Source organism: Marmota monax, unplaced genomic scaffold, assembly GCF_021218885.2.
Source record: "Marmota monax isolate L192 unplaced genomic scaffold, Marmota_monax_Labrador192_F-V1.1 WCK01_AAM20220418_F8-fsc00045, whole genome shotgun sequence".
Lineage (NCBI taxonomy): Eukaryota > Metazoa > Chordata > Mammalia > Rodentia > Sciuridae > Marmota > Marmota monax.
Window position 1 is genome coordinate 10,821,391 of NW_026692132.1, and position 26,209 is coordinate 10,847,599.

General features: G+C 39.4%; 1 protein-coding gene across 1 annotated transcript in view; it reads left to right on the forward strand.

Annotated features, from left to right (window-relative positions):
• Positions 1–2,865: 2,865 nt before the first annotated feature.
• Positions 2,866–26,209, forward strand: part of Mmp20 (matrix metallopeptidase 20) — a 42,021-nt gene continuing 18,677 nt past the window's right edge. Inside the window, exons 1-6 of the mRNA XM_046467246.2 lie at positions 2,866–2,991; positions 10,295–10,542; positions 14,381–14,529; positions 16,098–16,223; positions 17,010–17,171; positions 19,297–19,438. Coding sequence (XP_046323202.1) covers positions 2,866–2,991; positions 10,295–10,542; positions 14,381–14,529; positions 16,098–16,223; positions 17,010–17,171; positions 19,297–19,438 — 953 coding nt within the window. The remainder of the gene's footprint in view (positions 2,992–10,294; positions 10,543–14,380; positions 14,530–16,097; positions 16,224–17,009; positions 17,172–19,296; positions 19,439–26,209) is intronic.

Sequence of the window (26,209 nt, forward strand, 5' to 3'; positions counted from 1 at the left end):
CAATTTTGGCAACTGCTATAAAGGTTTAGTAATAGGGCGGTAGAGGATAAGAAAGCACACAAATTTTGGAAGATCATTAATATAATATTCCTTTCCTATCCTGAGAATCAAAAAATAATAGTAAGTATATGTTTGTACATTCATTCATTAAGCAAACTTGATTAACTGACCTTTTTCTATCATATAATCTTCAAGGAGCTTATCATTTAGTTAGCTGAATGAATCTAATCTGTGATTTTCTTTTTTTTCCTTCTGAGACACATGTTTTGTACATCTCACAGTACATGACAGATATGAGGTTTGCATGAATCACAGACTCTTTTATTTTATTTGTTCTTTTTAGATACACATGACAGTAGACTTGCTGAGTACCTAGGGTTATTCACTAGTTCCTCTCAGACCAAGCTATAACTTCATCACTCTCTTCTATGCAGGAAAGTATAGCAGATGGCAACAGAAGAGGAGAAAGCTCACAAAAGGAGTAACCCTGAATCTCATCTAAGTGGAAAGCAAATAATTTACATACTCTATGGTTTAACAGGTCTTAACTTAATAAGTTATTTGCAACAACAACCACAACAAAATGACTTTCAAATACTAGGTGTGTCACCATTGAAAAGCACAGCCCCAGGTGGCAAGGGCAGTATTGAGTACTTTCTATGACCAGGTGTTCTTGGAATTTTTTAGGCTTTTTTTTTTTTAACCTCGAATTCCTTAATTCTATTCACTCAACTAATTCAGTAGTTCAGCATGCATCAGAATTACCTGGGCAAGACTCAGACCCATGAACCTTGTACCCAGAGTTTGTGATTCAATAAACCTGGGAAAGCCTGAGAATTTGCGTTTCCTACAAGTTCCCAGGTGGCAGTGATGCTGCTGGCCCAGGAACTGTGCTTTGAGAATCATTGATCTAGGCCAGTGATGATCCATCCAAAGAAATTCATTCAAAGTCAACCAGTTGCCTGAAGCCAACATAAAAAATAGACAAGAACTAATGTCTACTAAGCACTTTGCTAAGAGCTTTGTTTACTCCTTCAGGACAATCCTACAAAATAGGCATTTTCCCCTATTTTAAAGGCAAAAATAACACAGCTGAAAGAGATTAATCAACCAACTAAAAGTCAAATGCACAGTTCTGTCAGAAATAGAATTTAAATGGTCAAAGCTAAAAAGAAACCCCAGAGGGAAAAAATGTATCCAAGTATAAGAATTTATTCAGGAATGAGCAAAGGATTGTAATCCAGGATACATGCTGGGGCAACGTGCACCCTGCAGTCAAAGAGGAGAGGGTAAAGGAAGCTTTTATTAGCAAAAGGGAGAAATTCATGAAGCTGCTTGGATACAAAGTGCAGTGATCTTGGAGACCCAAAGCAGGATTTGACATCATCTCATTGGTGGAGGCCCTCCTGGGACAACGTCTTATCTGAATTGTTGCAGTCTTAAATTATGTTATAGAAATCTGTGCATATGTGCAAGGTACACAAAGCATAGAGAGTAAAGGACTTTCTGGTGAGCTTTTTATTAAAAATCCCTGCGATCATTCTTTGGGGCCAGGGTGGTGGGGGTGGGCAGTTCTAGGACTCAAAACCAGGGCCTCAAGCATGCTAGGCAATCCCTCTACCACTGAGCTATATCCACAGCCCTCAAAGTCAGCTCTTATTTTAGACAAGAAAAACATGAGTTTATACTTTCTCAGCTCTGAATTTCATCTGGATTGGACGAGAGTGATTTCCTCATTGTCATCAGCTGTTTTCTCAGAACCCAGGAAGGATGGATGCCAAGCGGTACTAGCAGATACCATGTGATATGCTGTGCTACCCTTGTAACACTAAGGAGTTTACACATGGTAGTATTATTTTCAGATTAAAAAAAAAACTGTGAACTGATGTTCACAGAGATCAAATAGCTTGCCCAACTTCACATGGCTAGGAGATATCTTAAAAATTTAATCTCAATTTTTCTGACTTTGAAGTGCTTTTCCCACCTTACAACACCATTTCTCTGTTATCATTTTTTTAAATTGGTACATTATGATTTTACATATTAGTGGGATTCATAGTTACATATTGTACATGCACATAACATAATCTGGTCAGTTTTATTTCCCTAGTACCTCCCCTTCCCATGCTATCCTTAGATCAAAATTCATCTTACTCAAAGCCAGGAAAAAGAATATGATCCCAATTAACTAGAGCGCACAGAGAATGGGGAGTTCTGCCTACTGTTCTGGCTAACTAAGTTGCTAACTATTGTGTTAACTCATTCAAAAGCTTTCTGTTACCAGTTCACTTTCCACCCTAAGTCAGCACAGTATAATGTAATGTTGCCTTGATGATTCAGAATCTTATGAGTCTCAGAACCATCATTATCATCAGCATTCATTCCTGAGAAATGTCAAAGTGGATGCAGAAGATACAGGTGATGAGTTGAATGTGGGGGGGAGTTTGGGATTATTCAATTATATTCTAATTCAATTATATTTAATCATTTACCTTTTCTGTAATCAGAATGGTAAAATGTCCCCAAACTGAGGCATATCAAATTTTTGGTTGAATTGGAGTCAATCAATCAAGTTTATCCCAATTTGTGTAAGTAGCTAACAAACTTCAATAAAAGTGACTGTTTCTTTCCTTTGGGGACAGTAGCTGGCATAAAACGAAGCTTCCCCTGATTCCTATGAACGGTTGTGTTACCCCGTCATCAGGGAGAGAGGCAAGCTGTATAATTACCATTTGAGACATGAATCATCCTTGCTTGCAGGGCCCAGACCTGTTGGACTCTATAAAAGGAGCTCAGGGTCGAAGTGCAAATGTGCACTGGCTGCCATCCCTTGGGCTGATATAATTACCCAGCTTCCAAGAGGAGATGAAGGTGCTCCCTGCATCTGGCCTAGCTGTCCTCCTCATCACAGCTTTGAAGTTTTCCACTGCAGCCCCCTCCCTATTTGCAGCCACCCCCAGGACCTGGAGGAACAACTACCACCTTGCACAGGTTTGTGAATCTTTGCCCAATTTCCTCTTTCTCTTTGTGGCCCAGAAAAACCTAAAAGCATGAAATAAGAAAATAAGTAAAAATCTATGATTCCTTTTAAATCATTTTATAAATCCACTGAAGTCTAATCAATGGTATCATTTAAGATTGATGTCAGTGCATATTAACTGCATGTGTTGCATGACTGAATAAATAACTGAATAAAATATCTAGGTATCTTGCTTTAAACAGAATTGTAGGTGGTTTGCAAAAAAAATACAAAACACAAAGATTAAATAGTATTTGAGGAATAATGGATGAAAAATAAGGGCAGAAATATAAAAGCTGAAATATAACACTCTCACACTAAGACAGACTGTGAATTTACTACTAGGATTCTAACAGTCACAACAAAAAGATTTCATATTTTGAAAAAATGGCTCTTAATTCAAGGTCCTTGATCAAATTGAAATGAACCAAGTTTTTCCTATATGCAAACCCTCTTCTTTTTTGAGGACCTTTCCTCTCTAAAGTGTATTCCCCCACAACCCTCATTTACTCACTCTTTCCATGTCTCCCTCTTTTAAGATCTCTCCCATCTGACTGTTTGAAAAAGAATATAATACAAATAATTCATATGGGAATTTTTTTAAAGGCAACATGACTCAAAATTATTTTGAATATTTGTGCACTAAAAATGAAATGGTGATCCTTGACCAATAGAGATGAATTTCTAATAATGGAATCCCAGCATTGGTCGAAAGTGTGCAGATATGTTCTCCATGGGCCTCTCTCTCCAGAGCCTGCCCAAACTATATAGCATGTGTGCAATTACAACTCTTCCCTCAGGGTGCTTCATTGCTTCCTCATATATAACAGTGGACCACAGGCCTGCACACTGTAAAGCTGATTTTCACCTTGCACACTGGCTTGTCCCCAACAGTTGTTTTTACAATTCATCCATCCTAATCGGTTTTCATTCCACACCAGTCATTAAAATTTTTCAGTATTAGGCTTGCATATGAACAAGGAAACTCAATTCAATAAGAGATGCCTATTACAGGCCTGTTGAATTCAACTTTCTTTAACTAAAGCCCACTTATAAATGAACTAAATTCAAAGTAACTCAGAGTAGTGGGATCTATTGGAAATTATATTTTATTGTTGGCACCTAGCTTTGAGTCCCTTCTTCTCATATGTAATTTCCCCCACCCAGATTCATGCCACTGATTCAGAAACTAGAGGTTTGTGACCTCCAGAAGGAGGGCCATCCTGAGGCCAGAACAGACATAAGGTGGTGTGAGGCCCTGATTCTAGTCCAGGGTTCAGGCAAACTACAGTCCATGAGTCAAACCTGGCAAGGCCATTAGTTTACATCTTGTCTATTATGACTGCTTCCTTACCACAGTGGCAGAGTTCAGCCTGCAAAATCAAAAATATTGGCCATCAGCCCCTTTTAAAAACTAATAATAATAATTAGCTGGTCCCATTTATGTAGAAATAAGGTCAGAAAGTTCTGGTGAAGACATCCTTGCTAGCCTCGCCAGTAAAGGGTCAGCTAGGGGTCTACTGGGGTATCAGGAAAGAATGAGGTGGACTTCAAATATTGGGGACTTTTACTGATTCCTTACTTCTGCCTTTCCAAATAAACTGAGGCCTCCCCAGTCTCTGTTATGACACACTCTTAGCAAGACATTAAACCAAGAAGCATGAAGACTCATCCACAGCTTGTCACCCAGCACTTAGCACCTTCTGCTGCAGGCCCCAGTCATCAGTTCTGGGGCACAGTCATCACACTTTAGGCGTTGAGAATGATCTGTTCAATATGGATCTTAGAGACTAGGAAGAATTAATGATCTCACTTTATAGTTTATAAAAATACATAACAACCTCATCACTTTATAAAATCATAAATGAAAATGGACAACTGAATTTTATTTATTGAATGCCTACCATGTGACATGTGATACAGAAATAGGAGTGAGCAAAAGTCAAGTCTCTGCTCTTACAGGGTTTATATGGGGGTGACAGAGGAGGTGGGAAGGAATTGGGAGGAGATAAGCCAATTAATAAGTGCAGAAGATTATTTCAGAAAGTGATCAGTGATTTTGGAAAAAAGTTAACCAGGATGATAGAGTTAAAGGGACCATGGGTGCAGTCCAGGAAGGCCTCTTAGAGGAAGCAACATTGGAGATGAAGCTGAACTATAAGAAAAAGGCTGTCATGTGAAAACCTGAAGACAGGGCAATCAGGCAGAAGGAACAGGAAAATGCACCAGCCCTCGCATAAAGGAGCATCGAGTGGCAACAATCAGAGGTCCCATGTCACTGGAGCTGAGAGACCAGAAGAAGGCACTGGATGAGCCCCAGAGACAGGACAGGACAGAAGAGGCCTGGCAGCCTGGGTCAGGATAAACACTGTCCCCACTGCTCTGTTCTTTCTAGGTCACAGGATAGAAGAGAGCAAATGGCTCCTTGTGCCTGGAAACACCAGAAGGGGCCACATTTCCAAACACCACAGACCTCCCCCTCCAAAAACCCTTGACACAGACATCTATACTTGAAAATATAAGTAGGTTCTTAGCTGGTTTATTAATGTCCACTTGTATCCTTTAAACTCTGACTTGCTGATTTATATAAAGGCCTTGAAACTGATGGAATTATAAAATGCTTACCTATTCTTATAATCCAGGATTGATTCTAGGTTTTTTGGTTGTTTTAAAAAATTACTATATTAGCTCCTTGATTTACAGTGGAGTTGGATCTTGATAACTTCATTGTAGCTTGAAAATATTACAAGTCCCAAAACTGCATTTGATACACCTAACCTACCAAATGTCATTGTTGAACAACATAGTACACTATGGAGTACCTCTCTGTGGGGAGGTGATCACCCTCTCAATCACATGGCTGACTAGGGCTGCGTCTTGCTGTTCCTGCCCAGCATCAAGAGAGGACATGGTACCACACATTGCTGCCTTAGGAAGAGATCAAAATTCCAAGTATGATTTCTACTGAATGCACTTCACACCATCATAAAGCCAAAAAAAAAAAAAAAAATCATGAAGTCCAATTATCATAGTCAGAGATCATCTGGTAGTATCAATAGAACATTTAAAAGATTTTTTTCTAATTATCTCTAAAAATAATAAAAGTTTACCTTTACCACATTATTATGAATGCATAATTAAATTAAAAATAAAAATGAAACCTTCCAAATGCAAACTGTTAAATTCATGTGTCTTTATTACCATTATATTTTCTATGATAAAGATTTAAATATTGTGTTTAAAATTTTGTTCCAAGGCAGGCATGGTAGTGCACACCGGTAATCCCAATGCTTCTGGTTCGGGAGGCTGAGGCAGGAAGATCGCAGGTTCAAAGCCAGTCTCAGTAACTTAGCTAGGCTACAAGCAACCTAAGCAGACCCTGTCTCAAAATAAAAAATAAAAAGGGCTGGGGATGTGGCTCAGTGGTTAAGCAACCTTGGGCTCAATAAAAAAAAAAATGGTTCCTACTTTTTTCATTGTTTTTTAAGAAAATTTTTATGTTTATGCTACTTTCATAAAATATCTCTTTAAAGTTTTCCAGAATGTGAGTGATTTATCATTTGTTTCTCTATTTCCTTTATTAGAAAGATTATTTCCATATGAATAATATTTCTATAGGTACCGGTTGTACACAATAGCCTAATCTAAAGGATTATTTTTTCGGTATAGGTTTCCAGATGTATCATTGATGAATGAAAAGGCATTTGAAGTCTCTTGATATATTTAAGAATATTTTCACATTGAGGATCAAATTGGACACTCACAAATTGGTGTGATCAGTGGGGTGAAACCAACCCCACCCAATATATAAAAAAGCTGAAATCAAATATATATATATATATATATAGAGAGAGAGAGAGAGAGAGAGAGAGAGAGAGAGAGAGAATTGCCCAAGCTTGTTAGTGATACAGCATTGGCTAGAACTTGAGATTTTTCAGATACATTAAAAGTTTTCACAAGTCCATTTCAGTGACTTAGACATAAAGGACAAAATATTGAAGAAAATGTCTTGAACTTCACCTTGTCTCAAAACATACTTCAGTCTGGGTTGTAAAGTCCTAATTCTCAGGAGGTATATTATCAGTGCATACTAAGAAAGGAGTTTGAAGGACACCAGCCTTCAGGGACAGATCCTCTGGACCTCATTATTTTATCTGTCAAAGGTTGCAAAAGAAGTAGAAAGAAGACCACTTAATAATCAACCCCAAAACTTTGTGATTTTTAACAACAAGGGAGGGGAGAGAGGCAGATGGGACAACTCTGGTGGGTCCTGAAATCTTTGACCCAGTGCAACATTGACTGTTGAACCAATAGCATGCAAGTGTTGGAATATAAACAGATCTAAGTGCCTGATGGAACATCTTGACTCCAGAAAGTATGCTAAAGCCTTGTCAGCAACTGGCAAGGAAGTTCCTAGAATACTGGGCTCTCAGTAACTCTGATAATTCTTCAAAGCATAGTTTGCCTAAAGAAAAGGAGTTCAAACATTAACCAAGCATCTACTATGGGCCCAGAACTGTGTCAGGCCCAGGGTTTGAGTCAGGCACAGTGTCCCTAGAAGGAAGGAGCATGCAAACAACAGGTAAGATGGACAAGAAGTCAGTGGAAACTAGAGGTTTATGGTGCAATGTGACAGGCATTTACTAAGAGCCATGTCCTTGGGAGCACCAAGTAGGGAGCAATTCACTCATATTCTTTTTAAACAGGAATAGTTTCTAATTTTATTTTTACTTCATTAATTGCTTATATTAATCCTATCTACTATGACCAGTCTTCAACCTTCTGATCTATAGTTCTAACCTCATGTGTGTATTTCAAAGAAAAAAAAATATTTGTTATAAAAATTATATAGATTCATAGCAAAAAAAGTTACAAAAATTCTATAATTAAAAAATAAATGATCTTTGGGCTGGGGATGTGGCTCAAGCGGTAGCGCGCTCGCCTGGCATGCGTGCGGCCCGGGTTCGATACTCAGCACCACATACCAACAAAGATGTTGTGTCCACCGAGAACTAAAAATAAATAAATTAAAAAAAAAAAATAAATGATCTCAATTCTATCAGTAAGATATAACCACTGTTACTTAGTCTATACCTTTCAAAATAGTTTTGTATGATTCAGAGCCAGGTTTGTGTGAGACAGAGTTGCAACTTCTTTTCACTCAAAATTTCAAGATTTGGTTTACCATGAACTTTTTTGCATTGATTTTCAAAATTTATTTATTCCTATTACTGAGTTTTTGGTGACTCCCCCACTTGCTTCCCTCTAGTGCCAGTTCAGGCCTACATATCACATTACTGTAATAGTGCTGGTAAATGCATTTTAACTTAATATGCCACAAACATCTTCCTTTACATGACGTTTTATGAAAACATGTTGTGAAAAGTTTGAACGTAGAGCATACTACATAACCCAGCAAGAGAACAAAGTATTTGCAATTCAAACTGTCTTATATATACATAGCATTGTCAGAGCTCAACTCTCAGAAGCACATTCAGTCATCACCACAAGCATCGCATTATCATGACATCAGCTTGCACAAACAGAATGACTCACTGAATCAAACTTTATTTTGCAAAAAAAAAAAAAAAATACATGAAAATATGACTTGAGATGGCAACAATGAAAACGGAGTCAGGTGGTCCTCCCTGGTTCAGAGCAGCTCGTGCAGGCCTCAGGACTGGTGCTCTGTGTGGCCTATCACAATTCCTCCTCTTGGGTTTTCATCTCGCCTAAAATTTTCAACTACAGAGAAAATGAGCTCCTCTCACACAGAGGGCAGAGTGAGGAAGCAGAGCTCCGTCTCCACACCAGCAAGACTTACTGGTTTCTGTTTGTCCTTAACAATGGCCCATGTTCATTGTAGAAAACTTTGAAACAGGACTGGGAATGTAACTCAGTGGTAGAGCACTTTCCTAGCATGTGCAAGGCCCTGAGTTTGATCCCCAGAAGTGGAAAAAATAAAATAAAACCCAGAAAATGGGGAAAAAAAATCTTTGAGTGACAAGATTAACACACTCATAATTTCACCACCCAGAGATAACCAATGTCAGACACACTATCTTTCATTATTTATTGGGTGTGTATGTTCGGTTTACTTATGAAATTTTAGTTATAATCTATATAAAGATTTCTCCTCTGCTTTTCTCACTTCTTGTTTCTTCTAACATTTTATTATTTATATGTGTGTATATAATGTATAAGTAAATAATATTTATAATGTACATGTAATATATAAGTATCTGGATAATGTAGAAATGATCTATATAATATATATCTAGTAAATAAGAAATGCTATACTATATAAATAGAAAATTATATATATGGTAAAAGGTATATAAATCTTTAGCTGCCCTTTGGGTCTTTTCCTGAATAAGTTGGATAGATGAAATTCCTGAGCCAAAGGCAGGCCTCAATCCTGCATTTACATGATGCTGCCTCATTCACTTTATCCTAATCCCAGCCCTGCGTCATAGCAAAGGGTTTTCGGACAGTGTATACTAAGGGGTTTTATGTTCGTATGTGCAAAAGAAGCCTTATAATTTATGGCTCATTTTTTTTTTATTGGGATAAAGAGCCTGTCTTAGGAAACCTGCCCCAAGAAAACAAACTCCACCCCACCGGGTGGTGGTTGTGGCTCAGTGGTAGAGCGCTTGCCTAGTATGTATGAAACACTGGGTTTGATCCTCAGCACCACATAAAAATAAATAAATAAAATAAAGGTATTATGTCCACCTACAACTAAAAAAAAAAAAAAATTAAAACCTCTCCACCCCACAACCCACCTGAACTGATTTAACGCCTCCACTGAATAGACTGACCCCTGCATTTAGATCAGAGGAGAGGAGGGAATAGGATACCTCTGAGAGTTAAGGACTCACAGATCTCACGTTATGCATAATGAAAGAAAACAGCCTTTGTCTTGCAAATTGGATAAAGAACTTCAATGACAAATATTCAGTTCCTAAGGGAAATGTTCACATCATTTTCCTTCCATAGTTTTTAAATTAAAGCAATAATACATATCCATTAGATTAGCTGTGGAAAATTATAAAATGCAGGTGAACAAAAGAAAAAAAATAGTCTAAAGCCTCATTACTCAAAGATAATCATTAATAATTTAGGACATATGTATACTGTATCTATTCAAATATGTCTAATTTTTTCAAAATGGGAATGTACTTTACATACTACTTTTATACAAAGAATATTGTCCCATCTTACCTTGAGCAAGAGTCTATGCCACAGACGTGTCTGCCTGCCTGTCCATTTCAGGAGTATCTTGACAAGTATTACACAAAGAAAGGTGGTCACCAAGTTGGTGAGATGGCTGTAAGAGGAGGCAACGCCATGGTCAAGAAGATCAAGGAGCTACAAGCATTCTTTGGCCTCCAAGTCACTGGGAAATTGGACCAGAATACAATGGATGTGATCAAGAGGCCTCGCTGTGGAGTTCCTGACGTGGCCAACTATCGCCTCTTCCCAGGTGAACCCAAATGGAAAAAAAATACTTTAACATACAGGTAATGAGATGCAGTCTTTTCAAATTCATAAAGAATATCTCTCTCCCTTTCTCTCTCTCTTTTTTTAAATCTTCCTTCTGATCTGTATAAAAAGCATGACTCCTCACAACCATGAGAAAAAATAAGAACTTTGTAGGTCCATCAAACAATCACAATGGTCAATTTGCTTGAAAATAAAATCTCATGATTATCACAATGACTGGCCATCTTAGGCATTATAGATAATTTCAGCAGTTAGAAACAACATATCAATCTTTAAGGAAAAGTAATTTAGTATAGGATTAATAACCTAAGAATACCACCAGTTTTCTTAAAACAATCTGCTCAAAAAGAAAGATAAAACTTATTCATTAACAATTTTTTTTATTGATTCCAAAAATCATTTAGTGATGATTTATTATCTGTCTACTATAGGCATTCAGTTGAAGGGATGTAAAGGTGATTAGATCCCCATGACAGTCTTTAGGAATCTCACAAAACTTTCAGGGAGACAGACATAAGACAGCTACAACTCTGCATGAAAAGAATGAAACTATAGGTCTAAGCAGAGAACCGTGGGAGAATGTGGAGGGAGCAACCACGTTGCCAGGGACGGGCAGTAACCTCTAGGCCTGATCTGAAGGCAAAGCAGTTCTTTCGAGCTTGCCTCACCCCATCCTCTGGACTCTTCCTGTGCATACCAACAGGACACGGCTAACAGGAACCATTGTCCTTCTTCCTTGTGCTCTGGGTATTGAGACCAGAATCTCCTCTCCAGCAGCCTGGACCTACTTCTGGGCTAATTCCTTCACAGATTAGTTCAACTAAGGGTGGGTCATCCACAGTGCATACCCCACGGCCTGAGAATAGGCTTCAGGAGAGTGCATAGTGCCTGCAAGTGTGAGCCACACACATGCCAGATGATTGTAGCTTTGGAAAAGAATGGTCTCCATTTGTAGTCTGGCTCCAGTTCTTGCAAATGATAGGGTTTTTTTTCATAGAAAAGCAAGGGAAGCAAATAGCAGAGAGGACAACAGCCTGTGGTGTTAGGCAGCATTCCTGCACCAGTGTACAAGTCCTGAAATGGCCTGACCATTTACGTAGAGGGCAGAGGAAGGGGACTGTGGGAAGCGAGGCTGGAGAAGTAGCCTGAACAGCAACTAGAATGTGATGTTTGGACTTTATTTCCCAGTAGTGGAGAGCCAGGCCTGATTCTATTGCATTTTAAGGATGAGCACATCCAGAAGGTATGTAGAGGTAAGGAAAGCAGGCCTGCTGCAGAAGTTCAGGCTTTGGTGTGCTGGAGCTGGCTCCTAACAATTCAGGGGGCAGTCTTTAAAATGACAGGAATTTGGGGGCCAGTTAAGTTCTCAAGAATTTTATGAATTCATTGCTAAGATAAACCCATTATTAAACTATTTAAATTAACAATTAGATTATTTTAGAAAGCAAAAGTAATCAAAACATATTGCTGTTTTCCTACATTTTATTATCACCTATATTTACAAAGCTGGGTGCATCTATTTTATCAGTATGGTAGAAACACTACACAATGGTGCCCTCCTGCTCATTTTTTCCCCAATCAGGGCTGGCAAGTCGCTAGTCTGAAATTAGCCACAGTGATAATATTTACAACACAGAAATCAGCAAACCATACAAATCAGGAGACTTTTATTTTCCTTTGCAGAACCAGTTGTTAAACTGTTCTGGAGCACTGGTGAGTAACCATGATCACACACTCAGGGAGCAGAGGATTCGGCCATTACCTGCTAGGAGCCCAAAAATCCATAAGGTGGCGCTGTGAACAAAAAAATCAAAGCCACTAGGGCAGAACTGGCATATAAATCCATGGAATCTTTTCATAGTTTTGTTTTGTTTTTTGTTTTGTTTTTCAAACTGTCCCAGAATTTTAGTCCATGACTATGCACCACAAAAACAAAGGGCATGGATCAAGATAACATAGCACTTGGAGAAACATAATGTTCCATGATAAATCGGGCAACTCCATAATCCCTCAACAGATACTACCCATCCATTCTTGCTCCCTTCAAGTTCCTTATTTCCTCACCCTTCAAAGACAAAAGAAGTGATCTTAGCAACCTGTCTGTACAGAATACAGTAGCTACTAGATGTCAGAATAACTTCTTATAACAAATACTAGATGATTTAAAAAGAAAAATACAATATAATGCTTATATACATAAACTTTGAAGTCAGACATAACTGGGCTCAAATCCTGACTAATCAGAAAATGTAGATGATGATGATGATGATAATTATCTGTCTCATCGGTTGTTTTGAGAAGAAGATAATAGAGAACAGTTAAATAGAGCTGAGTTTAGGGTGTAGATCACACCTAGGGTGTGTGAGGCTCAGGTTTGATCTCTATCACCACAAACACACACACACACACACACACACAAAATACAAAATAGTGCTTACGGTATCTGTTCAAAGAATATTAACTATGATTACTGTTGCTTTTTCAATAGATTCTGGGTCAGGATTTTCTCTTTATACACATAATCGACACAAAGATACACCTGACTTGTCTATAATGTGAGAAAATTCCAAGGTACTAACTATACAAGGTGATAAATTACAGATTGATACTGCAACGTAGGCTTGGCATATTTTGACAACATTAAATAGTTATTTTAAGGGTCTTTCTGGTTTTCCCCTTTATAACTACCTCCTTTTGGTCCCAACTCCTGGGTTTTAAGATCTCCTTGTTCCTTCCCCTCCAAGTTCTGAAATGAGCTATTTACCATCCTCTCTGTCCAACATGGTCCTTTCTTTTAGAACCCCAGTTATTGGTTTCTGGTTGCAGTTGTACCATTTATCAGAATAACCAAGGTTGCTTGCTGCAATGCAGATTCCTGGACCACACCTGTATATTTAACAAACTTCCTAGGTAGTAATCGAGGGTCTTAAAGTTTGATTACACACTGAGTAGTCCCTAAGTGGCTAACTTTTATTCTTTAATTTATCAATCATTTCCCAAGAATCTTCTATGTGCAAAACACTGGAGCAGTAACTAGAGGAAGAGGGAAAGGAGGCTCAGATCCTGCTCCAAGGTGGCTTGGCACACAATGGTATTCCAGCCCAGCCCAAGGTCCCAGGTGGATGTTCCTCTCTCCTGCCCTTCCTTTTCCATACTGCTGCCAGAAACCCCAGGCCCCAGGCTTCAGAGCAAAGAACCACTGTCTCTGTTTCTACCCATTATTTGCCCAAAAAGCACTATATTTTTCTGCCTTTAGGTGTCATTGTCACACCAGGACTTGCTGAAATGCTCCCTGCCCTCCTTTTCCAGTCCCAATGAGCATCCTTTTTTAAAGCTAGGATTTCCTCTTTGAGAAGGCATTATGTTAAGAAAAAAAAACATTCCCCAACAGTCCTGGGGAAATCCCACTGCCCTTTGAATGAGAATTTGAAAAGCCCCCAAAATGCACATCTTTATTTTTTTATAATTGAAAAATTCAGTTGCCCTTTTGAGGAAAAAGAGGCCATCTCTCAATTAAAACCAATTTCAGGAAAATACACTTCTTACTAACTGTAATGTTATACAAGTATTATTCTTTAAACTGAGTAATAGTGCCATGACAATAAAAACAAAACCGTTTCAGTACCAGATCACCGCGACTTCCGTTTCTCCCCTTCATTTGTCTTGTTGGTTAACATGAAGCAACTTAACATATTATAAAAAGCAAAATAAGAATTATTGTTTCAGAGGGAAAAAACCTTAAATTACAGATGTACATTCAACCGTTTTGGTTTTTTACAAGCTATAACATAGTGCTTGCCTTCGTCGCTTGGGAACAATTACTGACTGAAGAACTCGTTCCTTCTCTTTTCACAGAATAGCCAAATACACATCTTCCATGAGTCCTATTGAAGTGGAAAAAGCAGTAGAGATGGCCCTGCAGGCCTGGAGCAGCGCCGTCCCTCTGAGCTTTGTTAGAATAAACTCGGGAGAAGCCGATATTATGATCTCTTTTGAAACTGGAGGTACTGTGGTGCTTCTTGAATTTCATCTACTAGAGCAAAGGACAACTGTTCCAACAGTGTTCCTTCTACATACTTGATCCAAGAGATCAGCACGATTCTCCATCACGTGGTGTGGTGAAGGGCAGAGGCCTAGACCATGGCCTTCATCTGGTCAGAAAACGGAACCCACGAGTTCTGAGCATTATCTGGCCATCAAGAGACTCAGCTGTAGAACAGACTCACGGTGACAAGTTTTCACTGAATTCCTCAGTGTCCCTGAGGCAGCCTTTCACCCACAGCAATGGTTCCTTGTAGACTACCTATTGGGAGGTGCATTCACACGGAATACTAAGGAGTAGAGCATGAGCTGCACAGTGATCCACGGAGAGTTCTGAACCCTTTACAGAGAAACGTGTCGGAAGTAAAAGGAAGTCAAATAGCCTATGAAGTCCCCTTCCCTTCTCAGCTTCCTAATGGTTGAGATACAGGAGAGCTGCTGCTTCTTGCCATCTGCTGACAATGTTTCTACGTACCCTTGACATTTCAAGTCTTGATCTTAATTTTAGTCTGATGCCTCTGGGGCAGAACATAGTTAAGGGCTGAGAGAGAGAGAGATCAAACAAGTCCTGAGCACAAATCCTTAAGAAATGGCCCTGGCCCTTGGCGGTTACTGTTGCTCCCAGAGGACCAATGCCTCTTGGGGAAGTGTCAGGGCACAGTGACTCAAGGCAGCTTTGGGGGCCATGTAGTTAATATATGGCTCTCATCTTTCAAGCTGGTACCCTGTCCCCTAATACAAAGGTTGACTAGGGGCCCTGCAGTCATCATTATGTCCTCAGGACAGGCACCCAAGTTAAATTTCATTGCACTGACACCGGAGAAATGCTGCAACTGGACTTTGGTTTTGTTGGTTTAAAAAAAAAAAAATAGGGCATACTCACAAAGATTCTGAAAAAAAATTGTAAAATGTAGCTTCTACTACATCCCTCATTTTGTTCTTCCTTCTTTTCTGTTAAGTTCCCAATGAAAGGTTAATTTAAATATAGATAATAAAACAAAAACCTAGAACTTCAAAGGTTAGAATTTTCCCTAAATTTCATGAGTTTCACACATGAAGGTATTTAAAAATTATACATAAATTTCCTTTTTTCCTTTTCAACACTTCCTTAAATTGACTTATATTGTGGGATAATCAAAAAGCTTGTTAAATTTACTACACCCTCTCAGCTGACTCGTATTTCAAAAGTCCTTTCTGCCAAATGTGCGCGTTCCAATCAGTGACCAGGTTACTATCTAATGTCCCCTTGTTCTTTCTTCTTTTGTAATCTAAGGTACATGCATAGCTCACAGGATGCTTGTCACCATAAAAACAACCACACACAAAAAAAAGGTTTTTCATTTTTAATGCTACCTCTGAAGTATGAAGTTGTACTTTTTATTTTTCAATGGGCAGTTACTGTTGATATGTGAACTTCTTATAACAATGAATATTGGGAAAGTAAATTTAAGTGTCAATGCTATTCAAAGTGTTGTTCATTCTCTCTGCCCCTCAGAACTGCTAGGACTTAATCCTATTTCCTGTTATTTAGATCATGGGGATTCCTATCCATTTGATGGGCCTCGAGGGACTCTAGCCCATGCATTTGCACCTGGAGAAGGCCTGGGAGGAGACACACATTTCGACAATGCTGAGAAGTGGACTATGGGGATGAATGGTATATATGCACAATTCACCATAACCTGGAAAATATTGTACCTTCTCCTGGGCCTCCATCATGAAACCTTGAGGTTCAACGTCCCAAGCCACCCTTTAACTAGGGAGGCTGGCTAGGAAAAACAAGTAAGCCAAAAATCCAAAAGGGAACTCCATAAGGGAAAAGATCCACCCAAGATTGTGCTGTAGACTTGTCTGATCTGTTTAATAGCATAAAAATCTCAGGAAACAGCAATGCCCTCCTCAACACACAGCTCTCCTTTTCTTCAGTAATTCGACATTTTATTGTTTCTCACTTGTACTTGGAAATAAGCTACATTCAGAAGTGACCCAAGGGAATCTGTACTCTCCTAAGAAGTGTGATGGGGATGGGTAAAAAGCTTCCAGAATATCATGCAGGTCATCTGGAGATCAGTGTGAAATGTGGATAAATAGAAGTAGGCTGTGAGAACTGAAAACTGTTCAAGCATTTGTGGTCTAAATCTGTATTATTTTGCCACTACTAGCTCAAAGGCCCTTCTTTATCAATCTATCAAGCATCACTGACAAAAAAAGAAAAAAAGAAATTGGACTGTTTTACATTTCTATCATCCCCTACTCTCCAACAAGGGGAAAGAACTAGACTAAAGTCAGTTAATTGCCACAATGGCCTACCAACCTCTGAACAATCCAGCTATGAAAAGGACATGAGTTAACTGTGATTTGGGCATAAATTCTCCTGGAAAGAGAGAAGAGAGAGAAAACAAAAACCTGTGTTGATGCTGCCTTTCTCTCTCACATTGTTTAGGTTTCAATTTATTTACTGTTGCTGCTCATGAATTTGGCCATGCCCTGGGCCTGGCCCATTCCAGCGACCCAACAGCACTGATGTACCCCACGTATAAGTACCAGAATCCCTATGGATTCCGCCTGCCCAAGGATGATGTAAAAGGGATCCAGGCGTTGTACGGTATGATCGCTACATTTCTTTGCCCACTAATCCTGAAAGTGACAGGCATTTGGTCTCCAACTTAGAGAAAGGGCATTTTGCCAGGAGTTACCTATATAGGTAATAATTAAGCTGGAGACCCAGACCCAGTGATATCTTCTGTCAAGAGCCTATTTACCAGTTATGAACATTGTTTTTTTTCCTAAGATGTGCAATTTAATTTGCATCTTTCCTCCAGAGCATTCTGAACCTGGATGGCTGTAGAAAAATGGCCATTATCTGGTTTGTTTTTTGTTGTTTATTTTTTGTTTTGTTTTGTTTTGCAGCAAAAACCTCAGGGTGCTTCATCTTCACAAGAATTCATTCAGTCTTTCCTGGATGCCTAGTAAAGGTTTCAGTGCAAGTCAAATTTATACTTTGAGAGAGGATGCATATATTTTACAATTCATGTATACGGTGCTTCCCCATTTGCAGACAAGTAGCCTTATATTCCTAAAAATAGAAATGATGATGATTATAACCCCACCACCCAGACGCATAGGCAGTCTGCAGTTTATGAAACATACTCACATATGTCATCTCATGTCATCCTCATGACATGACTGTAGGGTGTAGGATATTTTCCTCATTTGATAACTGAGAAAGCTGAGGGTCTAAGATATTCAAAATTATCTCAAGTGTTAACATTCTTTCAAAAGGTAATAAAATATTACTAGAAACTATATCCGAGTTTCCTTAAAGGGAAAACAAATCAATCCATTCATAAAAAGGCACCCAGGAAAGACTGAATGAATTCTTGTGAAGGTTGTTGCTATTGAAAGGTATCTTCTGGTGGATCTGTGTGTAAAACAGGGACCCACTCTTAGGCACCCAGGAAAGACTGAATTCTTTTATAAGATGATAATTTTTCTTCAGTGACTAAAAAGGTAGAAAACTTTAGGGGACTGATTTTTCCCTTGGACCTTGGAGTCCTGGTTACTCAGTCTTGCCAGAGCCTCTCCACATCCTCTAAGCCTAGAGAGCCAGGAGAGCCAGAGCCCTGTGACTTCTTGAGCATTTGCCAGTCCACCTGCTAACTAGAAAGGGGCGCTGCATCTGCAAGCACTCATATGTCACCTTGCACACAAAAGACAAATTTTTATCCAAAGAAGCCTTCAGCCAGCCAGCTTTAATTTCCACAAAGGTTAGATGCCACTTCCACTCCACGCTGGGACAGGGGAAATACTGTGAATGCCTCTATTTCACATACTCTACTCCAGAGCATCCAGGGGCAAAACTGCAATGTGATGCAATTCTTATGGGCTGCTAAGAAGGGCCAAGCCAAAGACTCACCTTTATAGGTGCTTGTGGGCTGCAAGGCACCATCCTTCTCAGCCAGGAGCCAAAGCACGTTTTTTCACAGGGTATTTATACAGGAGTGAACAGATAATAATAACATAGGTTTGTTATGGCAGGTAGTGCTCAGAGATGGAGTGTGGGAGATGAAGACTCACTAGTTGCTCTTCCAAGGAGTGGATCCCTATTTTACAAACAGATCTACCAGAAGATACCTTTCAATAGCAAAAACCTTCAGGGTGCTTTATCTCCACATGAATTCATTCAGTCTTTCCTGGGTGCCTAGTAAAGGTTTAAGCACAGTACAAAATGCCAAAGAATAAATAAACAAATTTAAAAGCACCCAAGGAAGTGACACTCTAAATGAGGGGGGAAAAATAGAAATTAATTACCAAGAAATAATTAAGGAAAATTTTAAGTTACATTTTTAAAATATAACTTATATATCAAAGAAATTATGTATAACAACAAAATAATAGCAACCATGTTTTAAACACTGACTATAGGCTAAGCATTCATATGTGATTTCAGGCATTATTTGATTCTCATAAAAGTCTTTGGAGGTAGAGTCTATTATTACAGTTCTCGTTTTATAATCAAGGAAACTGAAGCTTTAAAGAGTTAAATTATCTGCCTCAAATCACACAGCTCAGCAATGAGGGCAGCCAGGATTCAAACCCAGATCTACCTGCCATTTTTTATGACATAACACATACAGAATGAAAGTGCACAAGCCCCTGTGTCTCTAGAGCAGAAGTGTACAAACTCCAAATTCCTGGTACCATTTTGACCAAGACACTTTGAATCCTAGGACCTCGGAAACCATTCCTGGGAAAACCCACTATTCCCCATGTCCCTCCTCACAAGCCATCCAACCCCGATCCCTGTGACTCCAGAGCATCCTTTGATGCCGTGACAATGCTGGGGAAGGAGCTTCTGTTCTTCAGGGACCGGTAAGCCTCAGACATACCCCCAACTCTTGTCAGGCCTCGGATCACCTCCAGACAAACATCCCTTCAGAGGTCATTGTTGCTGCCCTGTCTGAAGTTCATGTGTAAATGCAGTCTTGAATAGCAGTAGGGTGAACAGCAAGGGTCTTTGCAGAGATAAAGAACTGCCCAAACTATCATAATCTTGGTATCGTGTGAAGTGCTTTCCATACATGTGCAGTGTTTCTTCTAAACATTATCACAGTAGAGATCAGAACTCCTAATTTAGGGAGGAAGAAAGTAACTCAAAGAGAAAATTCCCAAGATAGCAGTTAAGTGGCTGAAGTAAGACACTAGCCCAAATTTATCTGATATCTGTTCTCTTTACTACTATGTGCCTAGAGAGAGCATGTTGTAAGTGTTCAATAAATATTTGGTTGACTATTTGGACAAAGAGGCAAATAGGAAGATGATTGGATGATGGTGGGTGGTAATCTCTTCTTCAAGGCTTCCAACTTTCCTCCTTTCCGTTAGCTGTCAGATAGCATACAGAAGACAGATCCCTTTCCTCTCCTCTCTCTGGCTTCTAGGGGAACATGGCTGCTGCCTCCATAACACTGGTTACTGTAATTTATTCTTTTCATGGAAGAAAAGAGAAATAGCCACATTTATCTACACTGGAGATGGAATCCAATCACACCAGGATAGTCAGAGGAGCTCAGAAATGTGTGTATGGCATTATCGTTTTTCTCCATTGGGCCCATATTGGGTGCCAAGCACTACTGTAATGTCTAGGGATGTAAAAATGGATAAACATCCTCTCTGCCTTTGCTCACCTCATAGTTGCTTGAGACAGAAGGACACTCAAAAATCATGGCAAGACACAAGCTCTAAAATATAGAAGAACTATGAGACCAATACACGGAATAAGTACCTGAGAGGTCCAGAGAGACTTCACTGAGGAGATGATGTCTGAGAAATCTGATGTTTCTTTGGGAAATAGATCTTTAACCTATTATTACAAAAATACTTTTTGTTTATTCTGAAAAGAGAGAGAGAGAGAGTAACAAAATATACAAAAGAATCCCACCACCCAGAATGCATTATTCCACTCAAGCTGCCATAACAGAACATCATAGACAGGGTGGCTGAAACAATGGAAATGTATTTCTCACAGTTCTAGAGACTGAAAAGTCCAAAGTTAAGGTTCCTGTAAAGTAGGTCTCATCCTGAGGCCTCTTCTCTTGCCTTATAGGCAGCCGCCCCCTCAGCCCCCCTCGTGGCCTCTTCATACACATGTAGGGAGAGGGAGAGAACTTTCCGATGTCTCCTTTTATAAGGGCACTAAATGCTAGTATAAGGGTGTTGCCCTCATGACTTTACCCAAACCTGTTGTCTCCCAAAGCCCCACCTCCAAATATCATCAAGTTGGAGGTTAGGGCTTCAGCCTATGAGCTAGGGGAAGGAGTGGCCCAAACACTCAATTTGTAACAGAGTGATCACATTGTTAACCATGGTTTTGTAAATCCTTTCAGACTCTTTCTCTGGATCAAAAGTTATCTATTGTTAATATGAGAAGGCAAACATTTACCAAAAATAAGATTTTACTACTTGTGTTGATTTTGAAATGTATTTCCCTCAACATCATTTCACTTTTTCATGTCAATTAATTTTAATTTTAATCTTTCATATATTATCTATTATTCCAATGAATAGATATACCACTACTTAATTAACCAATCCCATATTTCAGAATATCTATATTGCTTCCAATTTTTTAAAATTAAGTGCAGCTTGCAATAAATCTTTAACAATGCAAAGGTATTTACTTTTCAAAGGCAAATCAGAGCAGAGGCTGGGAACCTCCCTCTTACTGATAAGGCCACAGACACAAAGTGAGGGCTCAGTAAATGGCAGTTGCTGTGCATAGGAGTGGGAATCAAAAAATATGTAATTCATGTAAGCAAAAAGGCTTAGAAACGGCTAAGGTATTTAGAAGACCTAAATGATTTTTGTCATTTTTATGTATTTTTTTATTTTTTAAGATTTATTGATAATTGAAGTTTTTCCTACTATTACTGTCAATCAAAATAACAACAGAGAGAAAGGATCTCCAGGGAAACCACAAGTTCATCTAAGAGAGAGCAGAGGACCACAGTCCATGTACACGTGCTACTTGAATTATGATGCATCTGAGGAGGTTAGGGCAAGGGGAAGCTTTTGAAGGCAAAAAAGGAGATGTTCTCTGCAAGCTGTCCAGAACCAAAGCTCTTCAGCCACAGAGGCTCACTGCAGGTGCTGGAGATCACTCACTGATAACACTGATTGCTTCACAGAAGCAACTTACCTGGATTTTTTTTTTTTTTTCTGAACTGTGAGAGTGTTCTGGTAGTAGTTGTTATCTCACACAGAGAAGCATAAGAACCTCTCATGATTTCCAGCTCTGCTTTGGTTCGTGTCTAATATAAGCAACTCCATCTTGGCATTGGCAGCTTTTGCTTTACCAAAAAGTAAACCTAATGGAACCCTAGGCATTGCCCCAGGAGTAGTAGACAAGGTGGAGGGCAGGCAGAGCTGGGACACAGGGCTGAGGATTCACCTGAAGCTTAACATTATTAGAGTCCACAGTGAAAGAGTGTCCGGACACTGAACAGCACGCAGCCCTCATTCAGGGATAAAGAAGTGAGGCCATTGTGTAGAGCGTAGCTGCTTCTTCTGATAAATATCAGTGGCTGTGGTAGTGGCAAAGGAGACGGTGTAGTCAGGATACTATACCTTTGCATTCAATTATAATTATTTTCTTTAAAAAGCAGAACCAAACCAAAAACCCTCTATCACACTATGAACACTTAGCAATGACTAATGACCATTTGAAGAGGACACATCTTTTGGCGTTTTGACTATGAACGCTGAGAGTGAAAACAGAATGGACAGAAGGCAGATACAAGAGACCTGTAGGAATGAGTAAGCGAAGGTGGGACATTAGCGAAGGGGAAATGGCTTACTAAGGATGTACTGAGCTATTGGGGCTGGACAGGTCATTCCAAAGAATGAGGAAAAGCTGTAAGGAGGATAAAAGTCAGAAGTGGCTTTGCCTTTAACTTGCCAGAGACCTTGAGCCTGTCTTCTCTGTAAAATTAGGATGTTGTCTGATTATTAATAGTGAATTCAATTGTTCAGAACTTACTATGTGAAGCACCTTGTTATCAAATCCTTACAAAGGTGTTATTCTCTTTCTACAAGACACAGGAAGGACAAACAACTTGCTCAGAAGCATATAGCTCAAGAGGGTGAAGCTGGGGTGCAAACCTGCTATCACACTCCTGAGTCAGTGTTCCTAACTACACTGCTCTACTGCTCCAAGGTGCCATCCAGAGCTGGGATTCCAGGACTCCCTAGCTCTGATCCCCTACCAGCTGCCACCACAAGTCCCAAAGTATTTGTTCAGTCTGGACAAAGAACAAAGAATTCTTTCAAGCCACAGTTAGAATGGCAATCAGAGAGTCACTGATTATGAAAGGGCTCTGATCTGCTCTCTCCCACTCACCAGCCCGGAATTCCCCGTCACCAACAATAATCTGTTAATGGGACATTGCAAGCTGTGGCATAATAACCATGCAGTTTGTTTCCAAAGCAAGATGGAATGCAGGACCTTGTAAAGGCCCCATGAGATTGTTAGATATTCTCCCTAGTGTGTACATGTACATTCCAATGATCTGGTGAAAAGAACAAAGCTCACCTACAATCAGTTAAAAGGCATAAGTAGATATTTATATAGATATGCACTTTCATTTGCTCTTTATAATACATGACAAAACATTAAGGCTATTTCATTCTTCCTTCATTAGTTACAAAAGAAAAGAGAAAAATGACTGGATTTGCAGTCATATTAAAATTATATTATATCTTCCAGGCTATTTGGGGGTTTTCCCATCATAATTTTAATGATAAAATCAAGACCATCACAATCAGCTACAGATCTTAGAAGAATAATAGATTTATGAATAATATATTTATTTAATGATGAAGAAACTAGACCCCCATCTCAGCCCGAAGACCATCCACTGCAGGCCAGAGTCTGTCCAGTTCCTAATATGGGGAATCTGCAAGTTAGGAAATGGAACTACCAAGGAAAGCACTGGACTTTAACATGAATTAACATGGGCTTTTTGAACTGTTGCACATTGGTCTTTTCCAGGCTGTTCCCAGACCATCTGCCTACAGGTTGGGAGCCAGCAGGCAGCAAGGAAAGGATTTTTTTTTCTCTCTCTCTCTCCTCAAAAATAGGATTCTTTATTTTTAACAATCTGTTGATCGCTAACTCACACTCACATTTTAAAAGATTTTGCATATCTCATAGAATAATACTACTAATAATAATAATCATCTGTAAGGGAAGGATGGGTATAAGAGGCTGCTGATGGATTCACCAGTGAGAGAGGAGGGCCCCAGCAGGGAGCAGCCTCATGGCTGTGCTGTGATGGTGTTGTCCACACAGGAGAATCACGAGATTTGGGACACATGAAAAACAAAGTCTATCCTAGATGTGTCAGATTTAAAGTACTGGCAATTGTAGAGGGGTTTCATAGAAATAAGCAAGTGCCCAGGGAAGGGGTCACAGCTGGCAGTTTCGTGGGTTTTGAATCTCCCACACAGAGGAGGCAGTTAAAAATAGGAAGTGCGTAACAGAATGGAAGAGAGAATAAAGAGGAAGAAAGGAAGTGACTGCAGTGGAGAAAAGCACTTAATAAAGGCGAGAGTGAAGCAGCATTCCAAGAGAAATGACAACCACGAGAGGGATAATAGCTGACATTTCATGGTCATTTTATGACCTGCTGTGTAAGATGCTGAGCATTTTACACACATTTGCTCATTAAATTCACACAGTTACCGTCCTCAGATAGAATTTTAATTTTGGTTTGCTTGATAGCAGCCACAAAATCCCTGTGGTTGAATCCTAGATAAATCCAGGAAAGGAGGTTCATCTTTTTGTTGTTGTTGTTTTGATTTTTAATGATCAACAATGGAAAACACTGCTGAAGTCGCCAGATGGAGGGCTGAAGAGAAGGGACTAACTGCCGGTGACACTTAGGGAACATAGTCACAGCACAGGAGTGAGGAAGGGCCGAGGCCCCAGGGAGTCGCAGTGCAAATGGCAGAGATGGATGTTCATTTGGGAGTTTTGTTAATGACAAACAGCTGGCAAAGGCAGCAGGGTCAAAAGAGAATTTCAAAAATGGGAAATGTTCATGTTGGAAGACATGAAAAGGAGCCAATGCAGAAAAAGAAAAGTGAAATGCTGTAGGAAGGAAGGACGATACCATCAGTGCCCACTGCGATTGGTATGTTTGAAATCACATTTCCCAGGATTCCGTGGGCTTGAAGAGAGCCCCACATGGGGGAGCAAGTCTTCCTCCTCCATGCTCTGCCTGGGGCTATGTCTTTTCTGGCTATAGGGTAGACTTGTAGTTACGTAGACCAGTTCTCTGTGATGAATTAAAAATTCAGGAAAAAAAAAAAGCCAGAAGGTGAACAAAGTTCTCTGACTCTGTGTTCTTTCTCCTGAACTCTCTCCTGAGTGAGGGATGGCGAGCTTCGCCTTCACAGGGCATGGCTTCTAAACATGGATCCTGTGGGTTCCTCAGATGGCTGTAAACATTCTTAATTTAAGGACACCATGCACAGCTTTGACTATTTTTAACCCACGTCACTGTCTACATCTGGGCCTTTCATTTTATAAGCTGTATTTTTCTTGGTTCAGTGGAGTAGAGGATGCGTGGTTGATTTCTTGGCCTCTGAAGTATTCTGAGATCATCAGCCCTGATCAGTGAACCCACAAAATGAATGGCTTCTCAGGCAATGATGTAATGGTGTGTACTTCAAAGTTTCCAACGAGACAAATTAAGTAGGAAATTTACTGATGTTGAAAAAAACTGCTTGAATTTTATACATCATAGATTAATAAATTTGTAAACATATTATTCTCACTCTTTTTTGACAGAAAGAAATTCCGTCTCAGAAAAATTAAACAACTCACAGGACCAGGATAAAAAACAAAAAAAGGGTTCCAAGCATCCCTTGATTCTTTTTCATTGCAACCATATTGCCTGATCTCAGGAGAGCAAGCAGTAACTAAATTGAGAGCATCAGAAAGCCAGAAAGAAATAAGACATCGCTTCCTCTGAATGACAGAGAATAACTGAGTCAGGGAGAAAGTGAGGTTGAAGATTTATCAATAGAAAATGAGAGCGCTCATTCAGCTCAGGCTGAATTGCCTGAATACTCTCCAAATGGGTGAAGGCATCTCCTGAAAATGAAAGACTGACAGGGTTCTGCTTGGGTAGGTGGAGAGTGGTGATGATTGGGTATAACACAAAAGGAACAAAGGTTTAGGCTGAGGGTGTAGCTCAGTGAATGCCCCGTGCCAAAAAAAAAAAAGAAGAAGAAGAAGAAGAAGAACAAAGCTTCCACAATATGGATCAAAGACGCACCAGACATTTGATGAATTAGTTACTGTTCTACAGTAAAAAGAAATGAAAATTTCAGAGAATATGAAATTTGCTGATCAAATATGTTCCGCTCAATTCTCTGGTACTTATTTATTTAGCCAATAAATATTTACTGGACCCTGATCATGTACCAGGCACAGCGTCAGCTATTGGTACACAAAGATAAATAGTGCAGCTAAATATCTAATCAGCTGGTTGAAAATATCAATAAGCTCCATTGTTTCGCCCTCCTTATCAAAGATCAAATATGGACTACTGATATGATCTCTTTTATCTGTTTTCATTA